Source organism: Drosophila melanogaster, chromosome 2R (assembly GCF_000001215.4).
Source record: "Drosophila melanogaster chromosome 2R".
NCBI classification, from domain to species: Eukaryota; Metazoa; Arthropoda; class Insecta; order Diptera; family Drosophilidae; genus Drosophila; species Drosophila melanogaster.
In genome coordinates this window covers 13,379,524-13,403,249 of record NT_033778.4, presented here as the reverse complement: position 1 = coordinate 13,403,249, position 23,726 = coordinate 13,379,524, and the positions used below count along the sequence as shown (strand labels likewise).

The window sequence follows — 23,726 nt, the reverse complement described above, 5'->3', positions numbered from 1 at the left end:
AGGTGCAATTTAATGGCGAGGCCAACGTAAAAACTGGAAAATTATGACCAAAATGAGAATTTAATCGAAATACGTGAGTGGAAAAATGAAAATTTGACTGCAACTTGGGAACGCGTCTGACTGGCCGAAGACCGAAGCTTTCTCACCTTTCTTCTCTCTGGGAAATGCTGTGCAGTCAGCAAAAGGGGATTCGATTTATTCATACGCAATGTAGTACATTAAATGTCTTGTTATAAATCACTACTCGTATTTATAGGGATATATGATTATTAACAGCAAACTTTTCTATTTTAATACCCATTCTATGTGTATAACAGTTTAGCTACATAACCATAATGTTCAAAAACGTGATTATCTCTAGTCCTCATTTGCTTGGCTTTTAATAATTTTATAGAAAGTTAAAAAGATATAAGAAGAAAGGATATTTCTTTAACATTACTTAACATAAAACCCAATAATTTTGAACAGTGCACAAGTAGCTAGGCAACAGGCGGCGGAAAGCAGCATAAAGTACCCAGTGCAAGCTCATGCAACTTTTATCATGGCCACAAATGCTACTGCTGCTGCTGGTGGATCCTGGTAGCTGGTTGGTGGGTTTCTGGTTGCTGGAGCATCCTGGCATCATCATCAACACTGGCTTCATCTGCTTACGCGTTGCCTTGAGGCCCACGCCCACCGAAAGCCGCCCACTCGCTCTAGGAAATAGCACAAATTAATGCCACCGCCACCGCCACTTGCTGCCTTTCCACCGTTGCGTCTGTCTTTAGCTTTACCGTTGCCCCGGAATCGCGTTGCACGTTCCTTTATTTTTTTGCCCGATTCCCATACGCAGGCAGACAGACAGACAATTCTCAAATGAGTCAACAATAGTAAAATGCTTTATTTTATTACCAGCCAGAGCCGCCTTCGCCAAGAGATCGACCCGAGGAGCTACCTTCTATGAGATTGTTTTCCTGCCTTCAACTTTCACGCAACTCGAAAATTGTTGATCTTTAATTACTGGTTCAGTTGGCAGTGTTTATATACACATTCGCTACTCGACTTTATTCCTTCAACTAACCTCCTAATTTACAATCTGTATTCAGACCTTAGTAGTGCCAGTTAATGTCTTTACTTTTTAGATGATGTAAGTATCAGCGCCATTTGAAGAATATTCCGTTGGCGACCGATTTTCTGCACTAGATGCATTTAGGCGCTAAATATTTAATTCTCCGTTGGCAACATCCGTTGCTAATTGCTTATAATTAACTAAATGACAGCAGGGCCGCGGACGTGACGGCAACTTCATCTGGAGCTCATAAAGCAATCACATGCACTTGCACAACTATAAAAACTTCCGTGTCCTGTCCCGAGTCCTTGGTCCGCCGTCCTGTGTCCTTCGCCCTGCGTCCTTGATTCTAGCTTGTCCGTCTCTTCCGGCTGTCATGCTATTGCCATTAGCCTGGCCTTTACTGCTCTGCAACATTTCCTTTTGCGACTTCTTTCCTTGGGCTCGCATTCTCCTCCTTTCCTTTCCTTCAATTTTTTTTTTCTTCTCTGCTGCCGTCCGACTTTTGGCAATTTTCCATATGCAACACGCAATAGACGTTTTTATGTTTTCTGTGTGCGCCGCCCATAAAAAAGTAAACGAGCGGCATCCGAGGAGGCGACGGTTCATGGTCACGGTCTTCATCTTCATCTCCGTCTCCATGTCCGTTTTCGAAACTGGTAAACTGGTGAACTTGTGGAACTGTAGCTGTAGCTGGAGATCCGGAAGGTATGACAATGGTTCCGGGCAAGGCAATGGAAGTCAATTATCGAATTAATTTAGTTGCCCAGTGTCCGGGAAGTGGGCAATGGTTGCGTTTGCACTTCATGCACATCATAAATGCGAACGGCAATGACTAGAATTGGGGATTATAGCGATTACGACGACCGGATAGCTGGAGCGGAATTCAAATTGTTTTTGCCAGTCCAGTCAGTCAGTCTGGGGTGCGGGACGGGTGCGGTGCGGCATCTGGGCATGATTGTGAAATCCAGCAATTAATTAAATTATCCGGCGAAATGAAATTTTTGTCGCCGAAAGCAACAGCTAGCCTGCCCCGCGAACATTCCCCGCAATATGCATGTATCCGTGTCCAGGACTACGTCCTGCTCGTCCTTCGTCCTTGTCCGTGTAATTGATGCGTTAATCCGCATATTGACAGCGGTGCCTGCGGTGGCTTTATGGAAATATGTCCCCAGGCTCAGCCGCATCGGTACTTCGCGGCCCTGTTGAACGGATTTGTCCGGGCGCATATCGCACCACTGCCAGTCCCCGCGTCCTGTGTCCTGCATCCTGCATCCTGCATCGTGCGTCCTGTCACTGCGACTCTGGCTAAGTAATTTAATTACATGCCGCAAAATTATCGCAATATTGTTTATTGGCCAGCGGCGCTTGACGCATTTTGCGTGAGATTAATCCGACATTCTTTGCCCCTGAACTATCCGCTAATCTGTGGCGGGATTTTTGCCGCAATTTGTCAATATTCAGGAAAATAATGCAAAATCACGAAAGACCACATTGCGTATACGCAACGTTAGCATTGATAGCTTTGCAGGCGCATAGAAGCACTTGTTTACAGAAAATAGCACGTATTACTTGTAACTATAAACTGTCTGAAAGTTAACGATATTTAACTATATTTTGCCACAATGAATCCTTTCTGGATGAACAACCCTAAACCCACCAAATTCGAATACAAATAAAGTTAGCAAACCATTGTCTAAAGAAAGACGTGAATCAAAAGCACAAGTATAACTCCTTCGTATGGTGCAATTAAAAAAGGCGGTTTACTTTGTTTCGATGAATACAAGAGGATATATGTACACAAGCCATTCCCCCGATAATTTTGTTAACTAAACAGCAAACAATGCGTTTATTCGTATTGCCTGCTTCATTGGCATTGTTGGGGGACTATAAAGTGATGGTAAAACTTTTAATCAAAAGCGAATGCGCTCTGTGCCCGCTAATTACATTAGTTCTGCCTGATGCTGCGGGTTGGCTTATATATGTATGTATGTATGTACGAGTTACACATGGATACACGTAGATGGTGCTACTGGATGCTGCAGTTGCTCCCGCTGAATGTTTGAATATTTTCAATTATTTCGAGCGGCGCATTGTGCTGACTTTGGCATTGACAGCATGCAGGATAACACACACACACACAGACGCAGACTCACACACACACTAGAAGCGACAGAAGGAAATAGGAAATGTTATTGTCGCTGTGCATCCCCATTCCATTTCCCTTTCCACTTCCATTGGCAAAAGTTTTGGTATAAAACAAAAATCTGATTTACATGGGCGAGAAAACAATACGCCCGTTGGGAAATCGGAGTGGGCGTGGTGGATGGGTATCATTTACCCCCATATACCCATGGCTGCACATACGTATGTACATATGTAGTTTGTGGGTGGGCAACAAAGGACATCTCATGTTAAACAGCTGTCGGAAGCCGCCGGCGCAGTCGTCGTACGTGTGCGAAAACTTGACACAATGAAGCAGTTGCCGCTGGTCGTTCAGGAGGAGGAGGGGGGGGGGGTGTTGTCGCGGGGAGTGGGCGGACTGGTGACATTGCGACTCTTATCGGGCCACGTTGTCAAAGTTGTGCGGCAGACACCTGTTGCCAGCCAGCGCGTGGAAAACTCGCAGCCCCATTGAAGTCCAGCCTGTTGTGGTCAGGAAAATGAACTCCATGAACAATGTTTACTTAAATGAATATTAAGAATAAGTTAGTTATATCATAAATATAGATCACATATCAAAATTTATCTGGAAATTAATTTATAATTGCAAACATCACGCTCTTGTCACAAACCAAGTAGGTAAAAGCATTTAGTTTTCAGTCTAGACTGCTTCACATTTGACTTATTCTTTACAAAACTATAACTGACAGCATGATTTTCTTACAACTCTGGTGGGCGCTGTTGGTGTTCAGTAGTCCTGGCTCCGCCCAGCAGATCTCCGTCGAGGAGGAGAAACACCCGGTTGAGGGCAGCGATAAGTTGCTCAGCTTCAGCCGGGCAGTGGACCTGGTACGTCCCGAGTTGCAGGAGCTTAAGGCTTCCTACAGCGGTCGCCAGGAGCAGGATGCTCTCAAGCAGCGGGATCGACGGAACTCAATCGACAATATGCTGGCCAGTTTTGCCCAAGGGGATGTTGGGAAATCGAAGGATGAATCTGATGATGAAGATCGAATGCTCCAGGAGGCGGCGGACGCTTGGTTCCGTGACATTCAGGCCAGCATGTCGAAGAGCAATCCCTATAAGAAGCGATCTGGGGACAAACAGCAGAGATCCATAGGCAAGAATATTATCGACCAGCATGCCAAGGCCCTGGAGCGCACCGAGGTCGGGAAGGTTAAGTTGAAGTACAAGCAAATGGGCGATGACACCATTGTTCGCAAGTTCCAGGTGACTAAGTACCCTGAGATTACGCATAACACTGGGATGACCCACCTAGACGTAAAGCTGAAGCAGGTGCAGCAGATGCTGACCGACCAGGAGAGTCTGGAGGCCAGGCAGGTGGCGAAGAAGACTGAGAGGCAGGAAAAGGTTAAGGAATCAAAATGGGTGGACAAGTTGCCCGAGTTCGGTGATAGCCCCATTCCGGATGGGATCTACGAGAGTACACTAAATCGCCTGGCCTTTCCCTATGCCACGTCGCACAAGCTGGACCACGAGGCCAACTACAAGCTCTCCAAGGTCGAGCAGGAGGCGTCCGAGAAGGACTCCAGCAAGCACTCCAAACCTGGCAGGATCAGCGAAGGTCTTGTGAAGCAGCTCAAGCGGAGCTCGTGCAGTGGCTTCAATCCCATGAATGAGATCAAACTGAAGACCAGCAGTCGACTGATGCTCAAGGGCCTAGGTCCATCGCTTCCAAGTAACGCTCTGCTGGACATCCATCGTAACCAAATGGTGGACAGCATGATCCGGCGGAGGGAGCTGGAGGTACAACAGCAGCGGCACCAGCAGCATCAGCAGCAACTGGAGTCTAGCGAGGATATCGACGATATGGATCAGCGAATGGGAATTAATAACTTAATGGCACAGAGTGAGAACTTGGAGTACCTACAGCCCATCAATACCGGCATGGATGGGAATCGAATGATGGAGCTGCCACAGAGCTACGACTACCGAGTGCATCAGTACGATCGTTTTCATCCTCTGAACCAAAGGCAAATGTCTAATGTGGGCGATTACGAGAGGAGTAATCGCATGCCGCTCGACCTGGATCGTTTCAAAAGGGAACCGCATTCGGAGTCGTCTTTTCTGGAAGCCCCTAATGAATTAAGTTTAGGCCAATTATCTGTAGAGGAACCGGTCCTTAAGTCCGAGGATGAAAATATATCCAATCGTGAGATGGCCATGAAAATTGCAGTATTGGACATTAAGGATGACAAAGCCTTACATTCAACCGGCGATGGGGAATCCAAAGAAAAGGACACACTTGAAGAGGTTAAATTAGAGGGCCTACATGAGGAGCTAAAGTTGGATGAGGAATCTTTAGTTAAACCCGAAAGTAAACTTGATTCGGAGGTATCGTGCATCAATGGAAAATTTGAGGATAGATCAGAGATGGAAGTGGAAAACAAACCATTGGGACCGGTAAAACGTGAAGCCAAGGCAGAGCTAATCAACCAAATGGGCAATAAGCTGAAGAATGATGGATCCACTTTGGTAGCTAAATCAAGTGCAGAGTCGCCTTTAAAAGAAGATGTACCACCGAATTTGGCCAGAAGAAGCGAACTCAATGTAAGTACTGGTACAGATTTGTCCGCCGTCTCCAAAAAGCAAAACAGTTTAAAGAAACGTAAAAGTTCTGCAACGTCAGATGATTCCGATAAGCATGACAGTAATCCCGATTGTGACACGGAGTGCAAGTCGGAGGATGCGGAAAAGTCGGAAACGGATGCAGAGAAGGACGACAGCATTGTCAAAGTCAACATCAAGCTTAAGCTTCAGGAACCGGTCGAAGAGAAATCAGAATGCGAGGAAATCAGTAAAGTGGTGGGCAAAGGGGCTGCTGCATCGGCTCCGAAAGTGAATCCCGATGCTGTGGTGAAACTGTTGGCAAATGAATTGTCCATGGACAAGGACCGTGGAAAGCGGCAAGCAAGGCATCGAAGATATCGTAGACAGAACAGGAGATCCAAGAGATCGCTGGAGGATAACGATCAGCACGAATCAGATGATAAGCAACATGCTGTGTCCAAACGTTTGGCTCCTCTGCTGGATGACTTCGAAGACCACAATGGCAATCGTGTTGGTTTCGGGAATCTGGGTAATGGTATGCTCACACCGGATGCAGAGTATTCGGGTGAAAGGTCATATCCCAGCCATGAAATGCTGGCTCACTTTGATGAACTGGAAACTGCTCATGACGGCGATTCCATGGTACCGATCTACGATCCCACTAAGGTCGTGGTACCCATGGTGAATCAGCGACCGAATGGCGGCTTTCAGGGGCAGCAGCCTGTGCAGATGCAATTTTCACAGCAGCAGCCGCAGCAGCAGATGCAGCAGCAGATGCAGCAACAGCATATGCAGCAGCAACCACCGCAGCAGCCACAACAGCAGCAACAGCAGCAACAGCAGCAACAGCAGCAACAGCAGCAACAACAGCAACAAGTGCAACAGCCGCAACAACACGATCTAAGCCGTCAGCGTCATCAATCAAGTAATTTTCAGGCAAGTTTTAATCTAACCCATTTGTTCAATGAGTTAGAAAAGTTGCAAAATATGAAGACACCACAGCCACAACAACAGCAACAGAAGTTGCAACAGCAATTGATGCCACAACAGCCACTAATGCCACAACAATTCCAGTTGCCGCAACAGCAAATGCCGGTGCAACGAAATATTCAACAATTGCCCGAAAAGCCCATTTCGCCACCTATTAAATCCTTTGGAGCCCATCGTTACTTTGGACCCTTCTTCAACAAGCAGGTCAAACACGACCCTTACATGGCGGCGATAGGAACCTTGACTACTTTGGATCCCAGATGTGTTGCCATTACGGCTACTGCCGCCACTCCAGTTGGAAATATAACTAACGCCTTTACTTTGCCTGCCAATTGCACAACTACTACGGTTCCCAACAGTCCAGTGTCATCCACACCAGCCCCATGTACCAATCAAACGAGTCAAACGGATTTGGCTTGCCGAGCTCCGGATGCGATGAAACTCAATGTTTCCATAAATGCCAATTTGTGCGGAGATCCTAAAACCAAACAGTTCTATGGCAATGGCTCCATAAGTCTGTTGCCCGGTTATAAGGCGTTGCATTCTGAATTGAATCTCGGCTATCAGAATGATGAACTTCATGGAAATGCTGCGCAATTGGAGAACGATCTAAGCGATCTGAAGATCAAGGACGAAAGGCGTATACGCGATGTGGGCGAAGAGTCCAGAGATGAGTGGGAACCAAAAACTGGAAATGAGAAGCCAAGAAAGCAGGAGGGTCAGATAAGAAGGCCAAGTATTAAGTGGAATAGAAAGTTTAAAAATCGCCAAAAAGCTGCGAAGGCAAAGTTAAAAGAACGTCCCAATGATGTCTCCAAAGAAGCCACACAAGGAGGTACAAAAGATGCATCAAATGTGGCTACAAATGAAGTACAAAAATCGTCGGGAAAGTGGTAAGTAATAAAATGGTTAATAAATTATTCTATTCTACATCTTTTTAATTTATTTTAATTTTGCTTATTTTAGCCACCGACCTCGGATTGAAATACCGGATTCCCGATCGGAAAGTTACGATAAGCTAATCACGGGCAAAATCTCCGAGGACATAGTTTCTGCTGTCTTCGAGGCAGTGGGCAATGATCCGGGCATGGACCGCTTACTGGCGGTTCTGGAGAGGAATCGCAAGTGTGAACAGAAGCAGTCCAAAAACTTCTATCAAATCCGCAATGACAAGACCGAGAGTTATCTACATCACACGGAGACCATGTTGCGGGACACAATGGAGGCGATTAGCAGCATAATTGATGAGCAGGTGCGACGAAGAGCATGCATTCCTTTGCGTCCGGATCTCCAGGACTTCTATGACCTAATTCTCAAGACATCCAACGAGCAACAAAAGTGTCGTGAGAAGCGACAGAGCACACTTCAAATCCTTGCCGAGGATTTCAGTCAGGATGTGCGATTGCTCGATCCGAGTAAGATCAGCCAAAAGTCGAGAATTGTCAAGAAGTTACTGCGACAGTACGAGGATCTACCGATGGAGGATCAACAGGCGGCGGTTGGAGTGCGTGATGAATTGCTCCTGGATCTGGTTTATCTCCAGAAGATGGCCGAATCCGCAGAGCGCAATCAACGTAACGCCCGTTTGCAGGAGGTGCTCAAACAGACCAGCCTGGACGAGGTCCTGGAAAAGAGTCTAACCACCGAGTACTCACCGCGTTTTATAAAACTGCTAAAGACGGCGGAGCTTTATAAGGAGGCGGGCGAGCAGCAGGCCAAGGCATTTGTGGGTCTTTAGACCGCTTTAATCAACGTTTTAGATTTTTGTTTCAATTCATTAGTTGTTTTTTTCAATTAAAAATTCCCTTTGTTTGAGTTAAGTCATATATTTTTAACACATTTGAAATAAGCAACAAAATTCGTTTGAATTTATGTCAATAAATATTTTGAATAACACTTAGTTATTGTAAAATATTTTTAAGAATATAGTTTTATCCAAAGTAGTGCGAGAGTCCCAGATTGGCACCCAGATCGGTCTGGCCCTTGAAGGGTCCACTTGTCCACTTGGATGCCGTGCTGCCCAGATCTAGCCTTGTGTTGCGATCCTGCGACTGCCAAAGATTGGCACGCCCACCCAGCTCCAATTGCTTACCCAATCCGGGAATATTGGCGTGCGTCAGGGTAGCTCCATGACCTTTGATGTGGGAGTAGTCCAGTGCAGCTTCATTTCTATCGAACTTGAAGCCATTGGCAAGCTGATTCTGCGAGGCAAATGCCTTGGCATCCAGATTGTGAACACCGTTGTTGAACAAATTGGCGGTGGCCGTTTGCTGGAAGCTATCCCGCACACCGGGCGTATGGGTTTTGGTCAGTTCCAGGCCGTGTCCATGACTGCTCATGAAAAATAAGATTAGTTTCGCTATTGCTCAGATCGTAATCCTTTAAGAGACTCACTTGTTGTAGCCCAGGGTGGCGCCGCTGGTTACGGGAGTGGATACCGGTTTGGTCTGCGTGTTGCCCGCTGCGAACACTTGTCCAATAACATGGTGATCGGGAGTTCCAACGGCCTTGCTTAGGTCCAATCGGGCATCGGCACCGCCACTCGGATTGGATGTGAGTGATCCACCCAACACCTGGCGACGTGCCCTGTAGATTCTGGGTGGCGTCGGTGGTGGAGATCAGTGGCTGGGTATACGGACGTTGGGGCAAGGCCACCGCAAGGGAGCCAAGTACGCCAACGATGACCACAATTAGGAGAACAATTTTGCTCATCTTGCTGTATTAATCTCTTGATTTTCGATCTACTTGACTAAGCGGCTGACTGTTGACTGACGATGCTGGGATCTGGTCACCGTGAATTATATAGCAATCTATCTCTGAGTGGGGCTTCCCATCGAAACCGACAATGAATACCAATTTATAGATGGAAGATTTGTGATGCCTTATCTGTAAGCTGAGCAATGTTTCGCACTGGGATCCCCGAATGACCAGGTGGTTCACACCGTCTGATAAGAGATTGTGCATCCCCTTGAAACTACTTGCCGGTGATTTGCAAACTCTTTAAGGGTTTATTTTGAAGACAATTTTAATTAAATATATTTATGAATTTATATATAATAAAACAAGAATTTTAAAATAAAATCAATTTGAATTCAATTTATAATAACATATTTGCCAATGAGTAAGTTCAAATTTTAATAGAGTTAGCTTTTAAATTTTTTATGACATTTCATGACATTTAAGACTGTTTAAAAATCTAGTTAATTGGTATTCTTTGTATACACAATTCAGAGGATAAGGGATCAAATTCGATTAGTACGCGATGCAAGTGCCCCTGCTCCACCGGAGCACCCAGATGGTGCTGCTGAAGAAGCAGATCCGGCGGAAGGCGAAGGAGTTGCGTCTGCGAAAGCGTCACGCCCACCGCCGCCTTCAGGTGATGAGAAGGATCCGTGACCATCTGCTCGACAGGATGAGGAACTCCATAGATCACCGGCAGCGGGATGCGGAGCAGAAGAAGAGGGAGCAGACACGGAGGGCGGTGGGCGGTATGCTTTCCATGTACAAGCATTGGCTGCGCAGCTGGTCAAAAGCTTTAAGGTTACAAAGTCAGCTAATTCGGCACCAGGAGCATGTAAAAGTGGGAATGCGTCGCAAACTTCGACACTTGAGGAGGCAGTTGAAGAAAGTCCGCAATCCAAAGAACTTGGTCGACAAGTGCTTCCATCGACTGTTCAAGGCAGTTAGGAAGTGGCAAAAGAAACCGGATTACTACGAACACGTCAAGGATCAGGACAAGATCTGGGAGGCAGAGGCACTGGAGGTTCGAAACTATTTATCGGAGGTTCGGGGAAGGCGACCACGAAAGCTAAGCCGTGGCAGGGTTAAAAAGGATTTCGAAATCGAGGACTTTGCTAAATTTTGGAAAACTGAAGTGTTGCAAACAAACGCTATGATCAATAAACAAAGGGCCATGAGAGGAAGAAACGTGCCAGTAGATACAGCACATGATAAAACTAGGAAATCAAAGAAGAAATTGTGGAAAAGAAAAAAATTATATATCAGCTTAGATGAACTTGTTATTCGGAAAAAATTGAAAAGAATTCGGAAGGACATTCGAAAGCCAAAGAAACATGATCCATTAAAACCATCTTTAGAGGAACTGAAAATGTTGATAAGGGAACTAATCAGCTTCAACTGGAAAAAGATAGTTATTAAAAACCCGAAAATTAACAGAAAAGCCATAAGAAACCCCAAATTTGATTTTGACAAAATCTCCGATATTACAACTTTAAACCCAAAAGTACGAATAAAAAGAATTGTGAAAAGCGGACGAGCTCCCAGAAATGTTCCAGATCCGAAAATCATTAAATTCAAGGTAACAAGACCTAAACTTCGAAAGCGTAAAATGCACTATGTGGATAGGGTAATTAAAGACGAATTAAATGCACTTTTAGAGACAAAGGCAAAGAAAAGGGGCAATCGTCATGGAAAAACTAAAGAAGCTGAAACTTTTCAACAGGAAAAGGAAAAAAGAGACTTGGAAAAGCAAGAAAATGTACTCGAAAGATTATATAATGATATACCCCTATATATGAGGCGTGATATTGAGAGAAGAAATAGGAAAAAACTACGTGACAAACTTCAAGCTTCTAGTTCGAGTAGTTCGATTGCGTCCAAAGAGGTTTTCATCGGATCCGAAAAAGTGGCCACTAAGTCGGATAAGCACAAAAAGCTTTCCAGTACGAGCAGCGTTTACGTAATCAAAGACCGACCCGAATTATCTGCCGAGAGGAGTGGTTCTCATGTGTTATTCAAAAGGGATAGCGTTGCGTCCCTCACTGAATCACTGAATAAATTAGTTATGGGCAATCGAAACCGAAAATTTACCCGTAAATCTATTCGCATGCCACCCATCATACCCAAGAAGATCCGCGTTGCTCCTCCAAGAGGTCAAGAGGAAAGTCACTATCAGTCTTTGAAGAAGGATATCATGTACCTTCCTACAAACAGCGAGCATATGGGTGTATCTAGGATTACAGCCAGCGAATCAGCTCTGCACAGAGGGAACCAATCGAACAGGCATCTTCCACGAAGGGCTTCCGATACCCAAGTTGGTATTTATCCGACTAAATCCCAAAGCCAAGTTTTTGGTCATCTATCTTCGAAATCGACATCCAAAAATAAATTTAAATATGATGCGCTGCCAGATGATCTTGAAAAACTCCTTGCACCGGTGCGAGATCGCCACGACAAAACAGAAAATGCCCCAAAGCCCTACGTCAAAGAGTTCGAATTCGAACGGTTTCATTTGAAAGATCTACGCTCAGATGCCAAATTCAAACACTTGCAGTTCCTCCTTAAGGACGTCATACAAAGAAACGAAGTTATCGAGTATATTGCCGATGTTAATGGACTTATGCAGGAAGTAGCTAACCATGAAATGTGGTCCCATCTTCAGAGTCTCTACAACGAACTCACAGATGCAGGAGTTACGTTAACGCAAATTAAGGAAAGTCTGGCCAAAAAGTACTTGGAGTATCTTAACGAAATAGTGACCGAGAAGAACTATGCACGAATGGAACCGCCGCGGGACAATATGCTTAACGTTTTGGAAACCGAATCTATGAAAGCCAAACAGAAGAAAGAGGTGGAAAAGTTTATGGAGCGAAACTGGTGGTCTAGGAAGCGGGTCAGCACACGGCTCATTCCCTTCGGCATGCGGGGAATAAGGACGAGCAAAATTGACCCATCTCACAGCTCACGCCAGTCGCAGGAAATCAAGATGAACGGCGGAATGTACAATAAACTCCTCGAGCAGGAGCTCAATGCAGAACGATTGGAGCGCGAGGAGCGTAAGAGAAGACGCTTTAGCAGCACCTTTGGATCAACTATAAGCTTCAACAACAGCTTGGATCTGGCGGCCAACGAGGAGCAGGATGTGCGGGACATCGAGTGGCGCTACTCGCTACACAACATTAGGAGCATGATGAACCAGCACCAGCTGATGTTTCAGGTGGGTTAACTATACTCAACCGCCAAAAAGTTATAAAATAACATCTTCGAAATACATTTTTATTCTTTCTTTCAGGCTTTGGATCGCAAATCGCGAGTGGAGCAGTTGGTCCACAAGAAGATGAAGGGAAAAGTCGAAGAATTGTATACCTCTGCACAATTTAGGCGTCCTAAATTCCGTTCCACCACTTTTACGGCAAGGAAGAGGAGCAAAGATCTTAGGCCCATCGAGGAACTTTACTACTCACCCCGAAAAACTTGTCGCCTGCAGAAGATCTCCTGTTCCGCAGAGTGTTTGGCATGCGAAGGCCAAGTTGAGAAAATTGGTGATTCGATGATCCTGGACAAGTGTCCTCGGTGTGGAGTAAAGGTGCCTGTGCCCGCGCCCACTACCCCGTTCTCCATGTCGTCCTCGTCCAGCTGCGAGATCTTGTCCAGCGGATCCATAGAAGCCTGTGCCAAGAACAAGCTGCTAATCAACACGCTCGAGGACCTTTGCACACGCTGTGGCTATGTCCATAAAAAGGGGCATCTTTGCTCACAGTTACCCATGAATGAGCGGAAGACCAAGCTTCTAAAGCGGATTAAGGGCACCGTACCTACTGCTCCCGAGTGCCCGGCATTTTGCTGCCCACGCGGGATCCTTAAGAATACCAGAAGTTTTGATCCTTAGCAGGGGCGACAAGGAGTGCTGAGTACTTTTGAAGCCACCAAAGTGGTAACTAAACTCCGGATATGCACGGATATGAGCACCACCAAATCAGCCGGCTGAGGCGAATGAAACATTTGGTTTAAGTGCTAAATAAATTCAAGTAATGAGTTTGCCTCTGTCTGTGGGTGTGCCTGTGTTGTTAAATGCTTTGCCAAGTTTCATAAAATATGCAAGGACTTTTGCACACACACACACACACACATTGCACACCAACAAACAGGGCCAAGCTCATGCGATGCACTCACGTAGAGAGAAAATGTCTGCGGGCTTTTAATACACTTGCAGGATGCTCCTTCTCCTGGTCGTGTTCCTTATCCCCTTGCTGCTCCACCCACTGCTCCCCCCGATGCTCCTGCCACGACTTCTCGCTCATGCAACGAAATTTCATCTTGCCTCCTTTTTTTTTCGGCCAAGTTTTTAAGTCGAGCCATTGCTGTAATGGAATTTTATTGCATACTCGCACTCGCATTCTGTTTGCGCAAGCGAAACATGTTTCAGACATTTTCATAAATGAAAACGCTTAACTACACAGCCGCCGATTGGCCGAAGATCAGGCAGGCTCTCAAGGAATTTTCCGAGTAACAGATCCTATATTTCAAAATTGTTGCAATTAAAATGGAACTGTGCTTACAATGTTATTGGTTCTTCAGTAAGGATATTCTCATTTAATTTAGGACATTTTATGTATTTTTATACCAGATCAGTGGATATTACTTACTGATTTATAAAGCTTGTAAGACTGCATTTGGAAATCCTAATATTTGTTAATCTAGTTCTTGCTCTTACAAATCTGCTTATTTTTCTTTTTTCATTTTATATATAACTTGTGACCGAATAAATTCCTTCGAGTAACTTAACCCATGTGGAGACATCGCTTTAAGCCATAATTAAAGCACTTGGTGACCGGCAATCGACCGACTGTCGAACGCAAGGCAATAACATTTCTGCGAAATTGATGCCCGGCGATCAATCATTTCCCAGCCTACGGAGACCAGCACAGGATACCGGCCACTTGGCACCCTCCTCCACTTTCTGCTCCTGCTGCTGGTCCTAGTTCAGTTCTCCGTCTCAGTTTCGACTTCCAGTCCATATCCTCATCCAAATCCACATTCCCATTCTACTCAGCAGATTGCTGGCGTGGGGAAGTTGGCGTAAGCTGAGACGTTTTCATTTGCATTTTTCGTACAAATCGCCGGGAGGGTTGGGGCCCAAAAGCAAACTGCCAAAACCGAATTCCATTCGAGTGTCCGCACAGTGCCCGTGGTCCTGCCCAGCATCTCCATCCCACCTCCGATTGGCGATGACTGCTGTAACATTATCTTGTTTGCTCATGACACGCGACGCGGACCCAGAAAGTCCCTTCATGTCGAATCGTTTCCGGCCGTTAGCTGCCCGCTATTGTCGACATTGGGCACACGAAAGAAAAATGTTTAAATATTTTTGGAATCAAATAATTATTATGTTGGGACTCAGAAATTATTTTCGAGTGGGTAAAAGTTCACGAGGTTCTGCAAACTATTTTAAAGCAATTGAATATCAACAAGAAAAAGGGTATATTTCATATTTCATAATTTAATATCTTCTCGATTAGCCTCGCTTTTTTCAAGTGTCCTTCAGCCGCGCGTTGCGTTGCAGGACTTGTGATTTGCGACATCCTTTTGTCATTTTTCTGCGGGTCCCTGCCGCTGTCCTTTGTGACTTGATTCCAATGGCTGCTTGTCAAAACAGGCGAACAGGCGAAATGAAGCGTGCAATTGTCCGCAATTCGCAACTTAAACGGCCATTGTGTGAACGCTTCCTCATGGCTGTGATTGCGTTTTATTAGCTGTCAAATTTTAATTAATTCGCAACATCTTGGCCATGGCATTATGCATTCATTTTGCCCACAAATGGGCACCAAGAAAAGTCCAAATCCGGACTGCAAACGGCCGGGACAATGCCAAAGTGGGCACACAGTAATTATTGGACTCAGGTGTGGGCAGGACATGGAATATAAGTAGCCATAAAGGAGCAGCAAATTGGACTGCTTAAGGGAGAAAGATTGGAGCGGCTGGCAAACAGAAAAAGTGCCCACAAAGAGGAAAGCCATAAGATAAATGGGCTAACTTAAATTAGACTGGCTGCCAGCCGAGAATTGCTAAATGGGGATGTTCCACCTCGAGTCGCTTGCTTTTCAAATGCAAACCAGGTCCAGGTGAGGTCCATTGTTGGAGTGTCATTCTGGACGTAATTTGGAACATATATTATGGGATAAACGGGTAAGTTCTTTCAAAAGCAATTATTATGATTCATAAAAATGTAAGATGTTAGCTGAAGCCAAGGATGTACATAAGATCTGTCATTTAATCTACCATCTACTTGATAAAATCTATAAGTTTACCAACGTATTCTAATTAACATCCTGAAATGTAAAATCTTAAACTTAAAGTGGTATGAATTTCAGACCTATTTGCAACTTGGAACACTCCTCCTTCAAAGGACAATGCCAAGTCTAAACTGTGTATAAGAAATACTTACGATAACTGCAATTTGCACTTAACCCTTGCCCTTAGCCGCCAGTTTGCTTGGATGCGGATCTGTGCCTGTTCCCGTTCCGGTGGCTACATACATACATACATCCGAGGCATGTTCACTTGGACAATTAAAGGAGCAGCCCACACACTCACCCAGTTGGCCCACCTAACTGACTCCAGCTAACCACTCCAGCCACTTGAAAAGTTGGCCGCAAAGTGCGAATGCATAATTAATTCCAATTATGAGTTTACCCAACAACATTGGCAACATTGGCACTCGCCTGCCTTCTCGAGACGAGACAAGATGCGTTGCGGGCACGGGCGGAAGGATTTGGGGGACAAGGACTTATCAGCGCATCGACAGGATGGCAACCCAGCCGCCCAGGACATCCATGAACTTTGATGCCGGCGAGTGTCAACCCGTGTGGTGGTGTTGCTCCTGCGGGCTCCTTGTTACTGCTGCTTCTACTGCTGCTTGTTGCACAGTTCGAGTGAGCCAAGTGCTTGGCATGTTTAAACACATGCTCAAGTGGCATTTAGACAGTTATCCGCTAGGGCTGTTATCTGGCAGACAATTGATGTGCCTGCGATAGGCACCAACTTTTGCCTCAATTACAAAATGCTAAAAATTGCAATATCAATAACATTTTATGCCCTTGACGGGATGGGAATGGGGTGGTGATCTGGTGCTGGAGGGAGTCCTGAAGGTTTAAGGGTAACCACAAGTGCTGCGTCTAAGTGTGGCTGCCAGCCTTCAAAGCCGCCTTCACTATTAACGGAAATGCATTCTGGTTTTCCTTGTTTGGAGAGCATTGTGTCGCGTCTGCCGGGCTCAAGTGTTTTAATGGATTTTCCCAAGGAACATGCACGTTGCAAACGTTTCCTTTCCGCAACAAAGTTGAATATGCCCCCATCCCCTTTTGATATCGCAAATCTGCCCTCTTCATGCGAGAAATGTCAAGTTTTCGGGCGGCTCATGTTGTTACCGTTGACATCTCTGCACATGCATCAATCATTCGAAGCCAGCAACAGCATTACAACTACCAATCGAAAGGAAGTTCAGTTCATAAAAGATAATAACCCGGCTTAGCCGCATGCCACTCAGGAACTTAATGCCGGGTCGCAGCTGTACGGCTGTGGCAGGGAATCCAAGGAAAGCCTATAAATTTGCAGATTATTTGCATATTGCGTCTGCTCCAGGGGCACGTTTTCGCTTTTTTCTTCCCTATTTTGTATAATAATCACAAAAAAAGCGCGGCAAATTCAATTTTGTTCGCGACACAAACTAATGTAAATCAAGGCACATTAAACGCGTAATGCAAACAATCATAAATCTGACTAGAATGTGCGCTGGATATTTATATATCCACTCGCTTTTTAGGATCACCTTGATTGGTTTTTGGGCTATGGTCATATCCATTACAGATAATCTGCCATATCTTAAGTGTTATCACCAAACTGAGAATATAAAACGAATATTCGTTTAGCTTGCACCTGCGTCCTGGAACTAAAAGTGGTAACAATCATTTCACTTTTATGGTGCAATGACATAATAACTTAAGCTTTATCTTATGCATATCAAATTTTAAATTTTATAGCTTAGTAGTCTCTAAATTATTCATAGTTTGTTCTGTATTCGTTGATATGCGGTATAAAATTCACATATTCCTCCGATATTCCGTTTATTCGTCTGTCTATCTGTTCGTTTAGCTGACCGTCCGTATCAACGTCGTTATGCCAGGAACTGCATCTAAAAGCTAGAGAGTTGGAACACAGATATATACAAGAAATTATGTACATATTTTCAAACGCATTTTGAAACATTTATTTTTGGAAAATACTGAAATGTGTCATGAAATTAGCTGGAGTGATTGAAAACATAGTCTAGTTGGACATATACGACAGTTCAACATATAATTTGGTCTGGTTTGTCATTTTTTAAAATCGCTTTAAACTCAATTGACTAATTGCATTACGCATCTGTTGATGAGTTGATTGAACCACCACTCAAATGTCAATCGATGTCCACGCCGCTGCAGTGCATCAAATTGGCAATCAATGCAGGATGCCTTGTGTTTTAATTTATTCTTTACTCCCCCAGTTCCGTTCACTAGCTCATCCTTTAAACATTTTTAATGAAATCTTCCCCTCGAAGGACTGCTGACAGGCCATGCTAATCCCGAGTACGTTCGCTGCAGTTGATAAATGAGTCATTTGCTTAGTAATTTAAGCGTTCGTTCAATAAGAGCGGAATGGAATGGCCAAAATCGTTGAAGGGTCAGCTTCAAGATTTGTGTAACCAAATACTCATTACATAAGTTGGGAAGCGGGTAGAAGAAGAGCGAGGCAGGCAAACACAGGACTGATGAAAACTCCCCAGAAATATGCTGATGTGGGGTATTCTTTTGGGGCGTGCACAGTATGTATGTATGTATGTGCTAGTTAAGCCAAAAGCAAATATTGACAGGCAAAGTCAAATGCAGGGGCGTCGATGCGGAGGGCATCTTGATGGCATTTAAAGTAATCGAGTGTTAAAAACGGCAAACGCAGCCAAACAAACTCAAACAAAACCAAAGGCACCAGGCACCAACCAACCAACCACCCACCATCCGCCCATCCACATCCAGTAAATATTTAGTTGCTCATAAATTACGGGTATATGTTTTCAGGCTGCGATGGAAAGGCGGGATGGAAATCACAACCGATTCGGAGGCTTTAATGCCTCATTAAAATATGCACGGTGGCAATAAAATTCAAGCTGACGCCGCGGGCAAAGTGGCAAAGCGATCTGCGATCTCCAGGACTCCATAAAAATCGACATAGGCAGCTTGACAAAGTTTTCACATAAAATAAATTGCTGGCAAATAATAGTCAGGAAACCCGTTAACGTCGATGACGATGGCTGCCTGCCATTTTTGGGCCCACGGCAATTGATATAGGAGGTCGGCCTCGAAGGGGTTAAGTGCTAAGGATACGGAGGGGGTATGGGTGAGGGTGAGGGTGAGGGTAAGGGTGAGGGTTTCCAGCCATCAACTTGTTGTTTATTAAATTACAAATAAATAATGAGACTGATGGAAGCCGCTGCCTGCTGGCTGATGCCTGCTGCCCGGAGTTATTAAAAACTTTACAGAAACAATTAACACAGTCGCTTGTGGGTGGTGGAAGGGGGGGGGGGGTACGATATGGATGTACAACAGCGCAGGATAAGAGGCTTTTGCTTCCTGTCAGGCTCTTTAAGCCGAATGACAAATTGAAATCCTGTATTTCACTTTAAGCCGAATGCCATCCCCCAACGTAACCGGAGCATTAACCAAAGTTGCAGCCGCAACAATAACCGGAGTACCATCGTCCTGCGTCCTTCGTCCTGGCAGCGGGGAATTGGAATTGCAGCCGCAAATAAATTTGTGCCCGGCAAAATATATGGCAAAAATATAAAGAATTGCATGTGCATAAAAGTAAAGCCATGCCGCCGTAGCAGGAACAATGCCAAAAGCAACAGCGACCAGCTCGCTGCTGCTGCCCCCCCCTGTTTTTTTTTTCATTACAACAGTCCTGGCACCAGGATACTGCTAGGATACCAGGTTGCCGGGCTGCGAATGGGTTCGGTTTCTGGTTGGCCAGAGCTGAGCTGGAAAGGAATGGCTCGGAATGGCCCCGAATGGCATGGAATGGTTTGGAATGGCTTGGCGGCGTTGTGGGGGCGTGAGTGCCAGGATGCAGATACACTCCCGCCATTGTTTGCAGGCGCGCGCTCTGATTAGAGAGCAAAAAATAACAGGCGGCATGCTGCAGTTCCCCATGTTTTGTTTTTATTTTGCTTTGCTGTATTGCATTCGCAAATGCGCTATCAAAAGAAGCGAGTATCTTTAAACATTGCAAATTGAAATAACTCTTTCGCTTCACTCGATGATGGTGGAGTGGGAAAATCGAGCCATCGAGTGGTGGCTTCCTCGCGAAATTCTATACACACCGCTGGGCGAGAATCAATCAATTAAATGGGGAATGAAAATCAAATAGCAGATATGCTTGCAAAGCATTTTGAGCAACGAGTGTGTGAGTACAGTCTAGCAATTAATATGTACACATATGATTAGGATAAAAAATCTTATTCTACTTTGCATAAATAATTCAAATATTCCTGTATTTCATTTGTTTAGATTTCTTAAAGCCTCATGTTTCTTGTGGTCTACCATCTGGCTGGCCATTAACCAACTGCAGCTGTCAACGGCTTTCAAATGCGACTGCCCAGTCCTGTCCGATCTGCCCTCTCTTTCTGGCCGTCTCGGACCCTCTCTTTCCCACATTGCGGCGCCACCAAACTGCCAGTCATCCGAGCGTGCGTTTTGTGCTCTAACCAAAGCGCTCAGTGTTAGTCTTTGATTTGTCACACCAAAGCGAGCTTTTCATGGCGTCCTGTCACAGTTCTTTTTTTTCCCTATCTGCCAGGACATTCAGTAGAGTACAGGAGACGGGGCAGAGATGGAGAGAGAGGGAAGATAGTCGGCTGGGAAACTGGGAGCTTCGTTGCGCCTGTTTTACGTCCAGTTTTAGCCCTTGGCTGATTTTTGATGAAAAGTTTTCAGTTTCACATTATTCATGCATCCACCGCCTTGCCCCATCCATTGGTTTTTTTTACACTTTTTGCGGTTGAATGGAGCTTGCAATTTTTTCCATGCTCCCCTTATTTTTTCACCCAAAAAATTGTGTTGTCATTGTGTTGTTGGGGGTATTTTAATTTTGCGCAAATGGAAAATAATAATCAAGGCAAAATAATAAAATGGACGCAGGCGAGAAAGGTGCAGGAAATCGGAAAATGGGTTTGAGGATTGACAGGACGACCCCGCATGTCAGCAAAGTGGGGTTGGCAACGGGCGAGGGGCCCGCAGTATCCTGTGGCTTTGTTTCGAGTGATTCTCAACAAAGCGCACTGCACTTAATTCTCTTTACGCACACACACACACACACACACTCACCGAGCACACACTCACATGAGGGCAGACTTGTATGACAGGCTTTTTATGCCTAAGTATCTTAAGTTGTCAACTCGAAAAGGCAAAAGAAATCCTTTAATTTGCAGTAAAATGCAAAACGCAGCGCCACTTTGTCACAAGGGGTGAAACATCTGCACTGGTGTGGGTACGTGGTGGTGCGTGCATGTGTGTGTTTGTGTGTGAGAGGAGGGGGCGTATCTGTGTGTGCATCTGTGTGCCAAGGAAGGCAACAAGTCAGCTTCTTCTGTCGGCGCACGGAGCGTACATTGGACTTTGCCACTTGGCATGCGAGCGCAGGCGAATGGCGCCTCAAGGTATGCAGTAAATTAAAATGCAGTGACAGTGGCGGGCCATGGCCCAAAAAGGGGGTTTTCTTGGGGTTTCGGCAGGGGGGGGGGGAGGAGGGGTTGGTTGCTGCGCAAGGAGGGTGCAGGGAATGACATGCTTCTCCACTCGCATGAGGGTTGCACTCTCCTTTGCACTTTTCACATTAAAAACTTTTACCCGCAAGCTAGCCCACACACACACACACACAAGCATTACTTTTTAAAGGCACTGCAAAAAATCAGCTCTCAACGAGTGAAAATATTAATTTTCAATTGCACATATGCACATATTTAAAAGAGTGTTCTAATATTTTATGTTTTTGTTCTATTAATATTTAATGTACAAAAACAAAAGATAAATTTCAAGTCTTTGAAATTGTTTCAAAAATTGTATTTTTCTCAGTGCATATGTGGTTTCAGTAAAAGGACAACGTTACGAACTTCAGTTTTGACAACACACTTCCACACACAACCTAACAATTATGATGCATTGAGGCATGAACGTGCCTCTCACTCTGATTTAGCCAGGTTGGCTAACAGACTTCCGTAATATAACAAACGCCAGCTGGCTAAAACTGCAGTGGCACACCTCGCTGGGGCTATTTGCATATGAATAGCAAGCAGGTGGAATGGCATACATATCGGGGCGGCCAACGCTTATGGCCACGTTAATGGCAAACTAAACTGCAAACTTTGCTTTTGCACCGACGCACGCATACGTAATAAAAGGTGTAAATGAGCAAAAGAACCGGCTGCCATTGGGCAGGTGAGAAAGTGGATGGCATGTTGTATGTAAGTGGGTGGAATGTGGGCTGAAAGTCAGCCAGGTGAACAGGCAGCCAGACATGGACTTACGCCTTGGCCCATTATAAGGGCCACTTGCTGCCGACTAAGAAGACAGCTTTGTGTTTATTTCACCTGCACATTGGTTGTTGCTTTGGAATTTAATTAATTTAAATTTATTGAATTAAAAGTTAAATTCGATTTAATAAAGAACGGGGTGAACAGGAAATCATCTGTCGTTATTTAATTTAATTTTCCTGGTAAACCAAACTAAAATATATTTTATTACATAAAACTTCATAGATTAATAAAATATAAATAAAATGAGTTTTTTTTTGGTAAATTTCAAATACTTGTATAATACTTAATGCACTACAAATTCTGAGAATACATTTAGTTAGTAAAACTTCTCTTACTTGTAACTACCATCCACTCACTGTGCCGTGTGTGTATTAAACTAAATTTAGCGTCACTTTGAATTACGGCGCTGGCGGTGACGATGACTTGGTAGCCTTGGCAGCCGGGCCATTACAATGCAGAAGCCGGAATAGTCATGGGCTGGGAGTTTCGTGGGCAGGACGAAAAGAGTCCTGGCACAAGGACATCATGTTTGCAAATTTATGTAGTTGTACAATAAGTTGTGCCAAAGGAAATGCCATAAAAATGGGAAACAGAATTGTGCGGGCACCGAACAAGCCGGACGGACAGACAGACAGACGGACGGATGGATGGCTGGCTTGACAAGCTCGGACGCGTTTAAAGTGCAATTAGCGCACGTAATTGTAATCGGGTTGGCCAGGTGGCACCACCTGCCACAGCCCAACCACTTCCGGAAGGCGGTGACTCCGGCTTGCGGCTCCACCTTGCGTCTGCCAGCCCACGGGGTTGGGCATTTTCATTTTTTGTTGCTATTTCGTTTTGGCTGCCTTTTTTTTAAAGGCAACCAGGGAGCTGTAAATAAATTTGGCACTTAATCATATTTACGGATTTCGTGGGCACATTTATTTATGTGTCCCACAGTGGCCGCAGCTACTTACTGCACTTTGCCAGCAAGCATAGTGATTTTTTCCGAGGGCTAAGGATTTCTTCAGCCGGATGGAAACACAATACGGCCAAGTCCAATTTGGGGCCCATTCTCAAGAGTAGAGTCGGACCTGGGCTTTATGCCTAATTATGCGTTCCGCTGGCATTGTCATGGATAGCCGAAAATCCGAAATCCAAAATCCTCGCCGCCCACGAGGCTAATTAGGCCCATAGCGTTGGCCATTGTGCCAAACCGTTAGACGGGCGTATTGTTAACTCGAATCCACACCACCACGACTCATCATCAGCCACGGGGTTCACTCACCTGTTCACATCCGCTTTTTCTGGCTTTATGAATATTTCAGGCATTTAAGCCTTGGAACTGATTTATTTGCAATTTGATGGCCAGCGAAATAAATAAACCAATTTCGGTTTTCGGCCATGTTTCGCTGGATATGTTGCGGTCGCTGCGGGTTTTGTTTAATTTTCGTAAGTGTTGTACTCGATGTTTATGCATAATTTGCGGTATGTTTTGATCGGTTGCGAAGTAAACCGATAACACGGATTTGCCTGTTTTGAAATGTTATTAAAAAATAACAAATAAAAACAGACTTATTCGGATCGCTGCTTTTCAAAATAAACACTTTGAGTGAA

The 23,726-nt window shown here is 44.9% G+C and overlaps 3 protein-coding genes across 4 annotated transcripts; 2 read left to right on the top strand and 1 right to left on the bottom strand.

Annotated features, from left to right (window-relative positions):
• Window positions 1-3,881: 3,881 nt before the first annotated feature.
• Window positions 3,882-8,635, top strand: CG4744 (uncharacterized protein). Its single transcript, NM_137027.2, has 2 exons — window positions 3,882-7,662; window positions 7,736-8,635. Exons 1-2 carry the CDS (start codon window positions 3,923-3,925, stop codon window positions 8,505-8,507), a joined length of 4,512 nt encoding a protein of 1,503 aa, NP_610871.1. The 5' UTR covers window positions 3,882-3,922; the 3' UTR covers window positions 8,508-8,635.
• On the bottom strand, window positions 8,583-9,545 carry AttC (Attacin-C). The gene is given in 2 exon segments (NM_079005.4): window positions 8,583-9,100; window positions 9,164-9,545. Coding segments are annotated over 2 exon segments (718 nt in total). The 5' UTR covers window positions 9,482-9,545; the 3' UTR covers window positions 8,583-8,700.
• Window positions 9,546-9,888: 343 nt separating this feature from the next.
• On the top strand, window positions 9,889-13,755 carry CG43691 (uncharacterized protein). 2 transcript variants are annotated; one of them, NM_001299457.1, is made up of 2 exons: window positions 9,889-12,725; window positions 12,801-13,755. In NM_001299457.1, exons 1-2 carry the CDS (start codon window positions 10,032-10,034, stop codon window positions 13,395-13,397), a joined length of 3,291 nt encoding a protein of 1,096 aa, NP_001286386.1. In that variant the 5' UTR covers window positions 9,889-10,031; the 3' UTR covers window positions 13,398-13,755. The 2 variants fall into 2 exon arrangements, with proteins under 2 accessions (NP_001286386.1, NP_001260953.1); NM_001274024.2 differs by having other exon boundaries at window positions 12,801-13,577.
• Window positions 13,756-23,726: the final 9,971 nt, after the last annotated feature.

Excerpts from the sequence above, each read along its gene's own strand:
- CG43691 (NM_001299457.1), top strand. The coding sequence starts at position 10,032 with ATGCAAGTGCCCCTGCTCCACCGGAGCACCCAGATGGTGCTGCTGAAG. Across the intron at positions 12,726-12,800 it reads AGCACCAGCTGATGTTTCAG|GCTTTGGATCGCAAATCGCG; the intron begins GTGGGTTAACTA and ends TCTTTCTTTCAG.
- CG4744 (NM_137027.2), top strand. The coding sequence starts at position 3,923 with ATGATTTTCTTACAACTCTGGTGGGCGCTGTTGGTGTTCAGTAGTCCT. Across the intron at positions 7,663-7,735 it reads CAAAAATCGTCGGGAAAGTG|CCACCGACCTCGGATTGAAA; the intron begins GTAAGTAATAAA and ends TGCTTATTTTAG.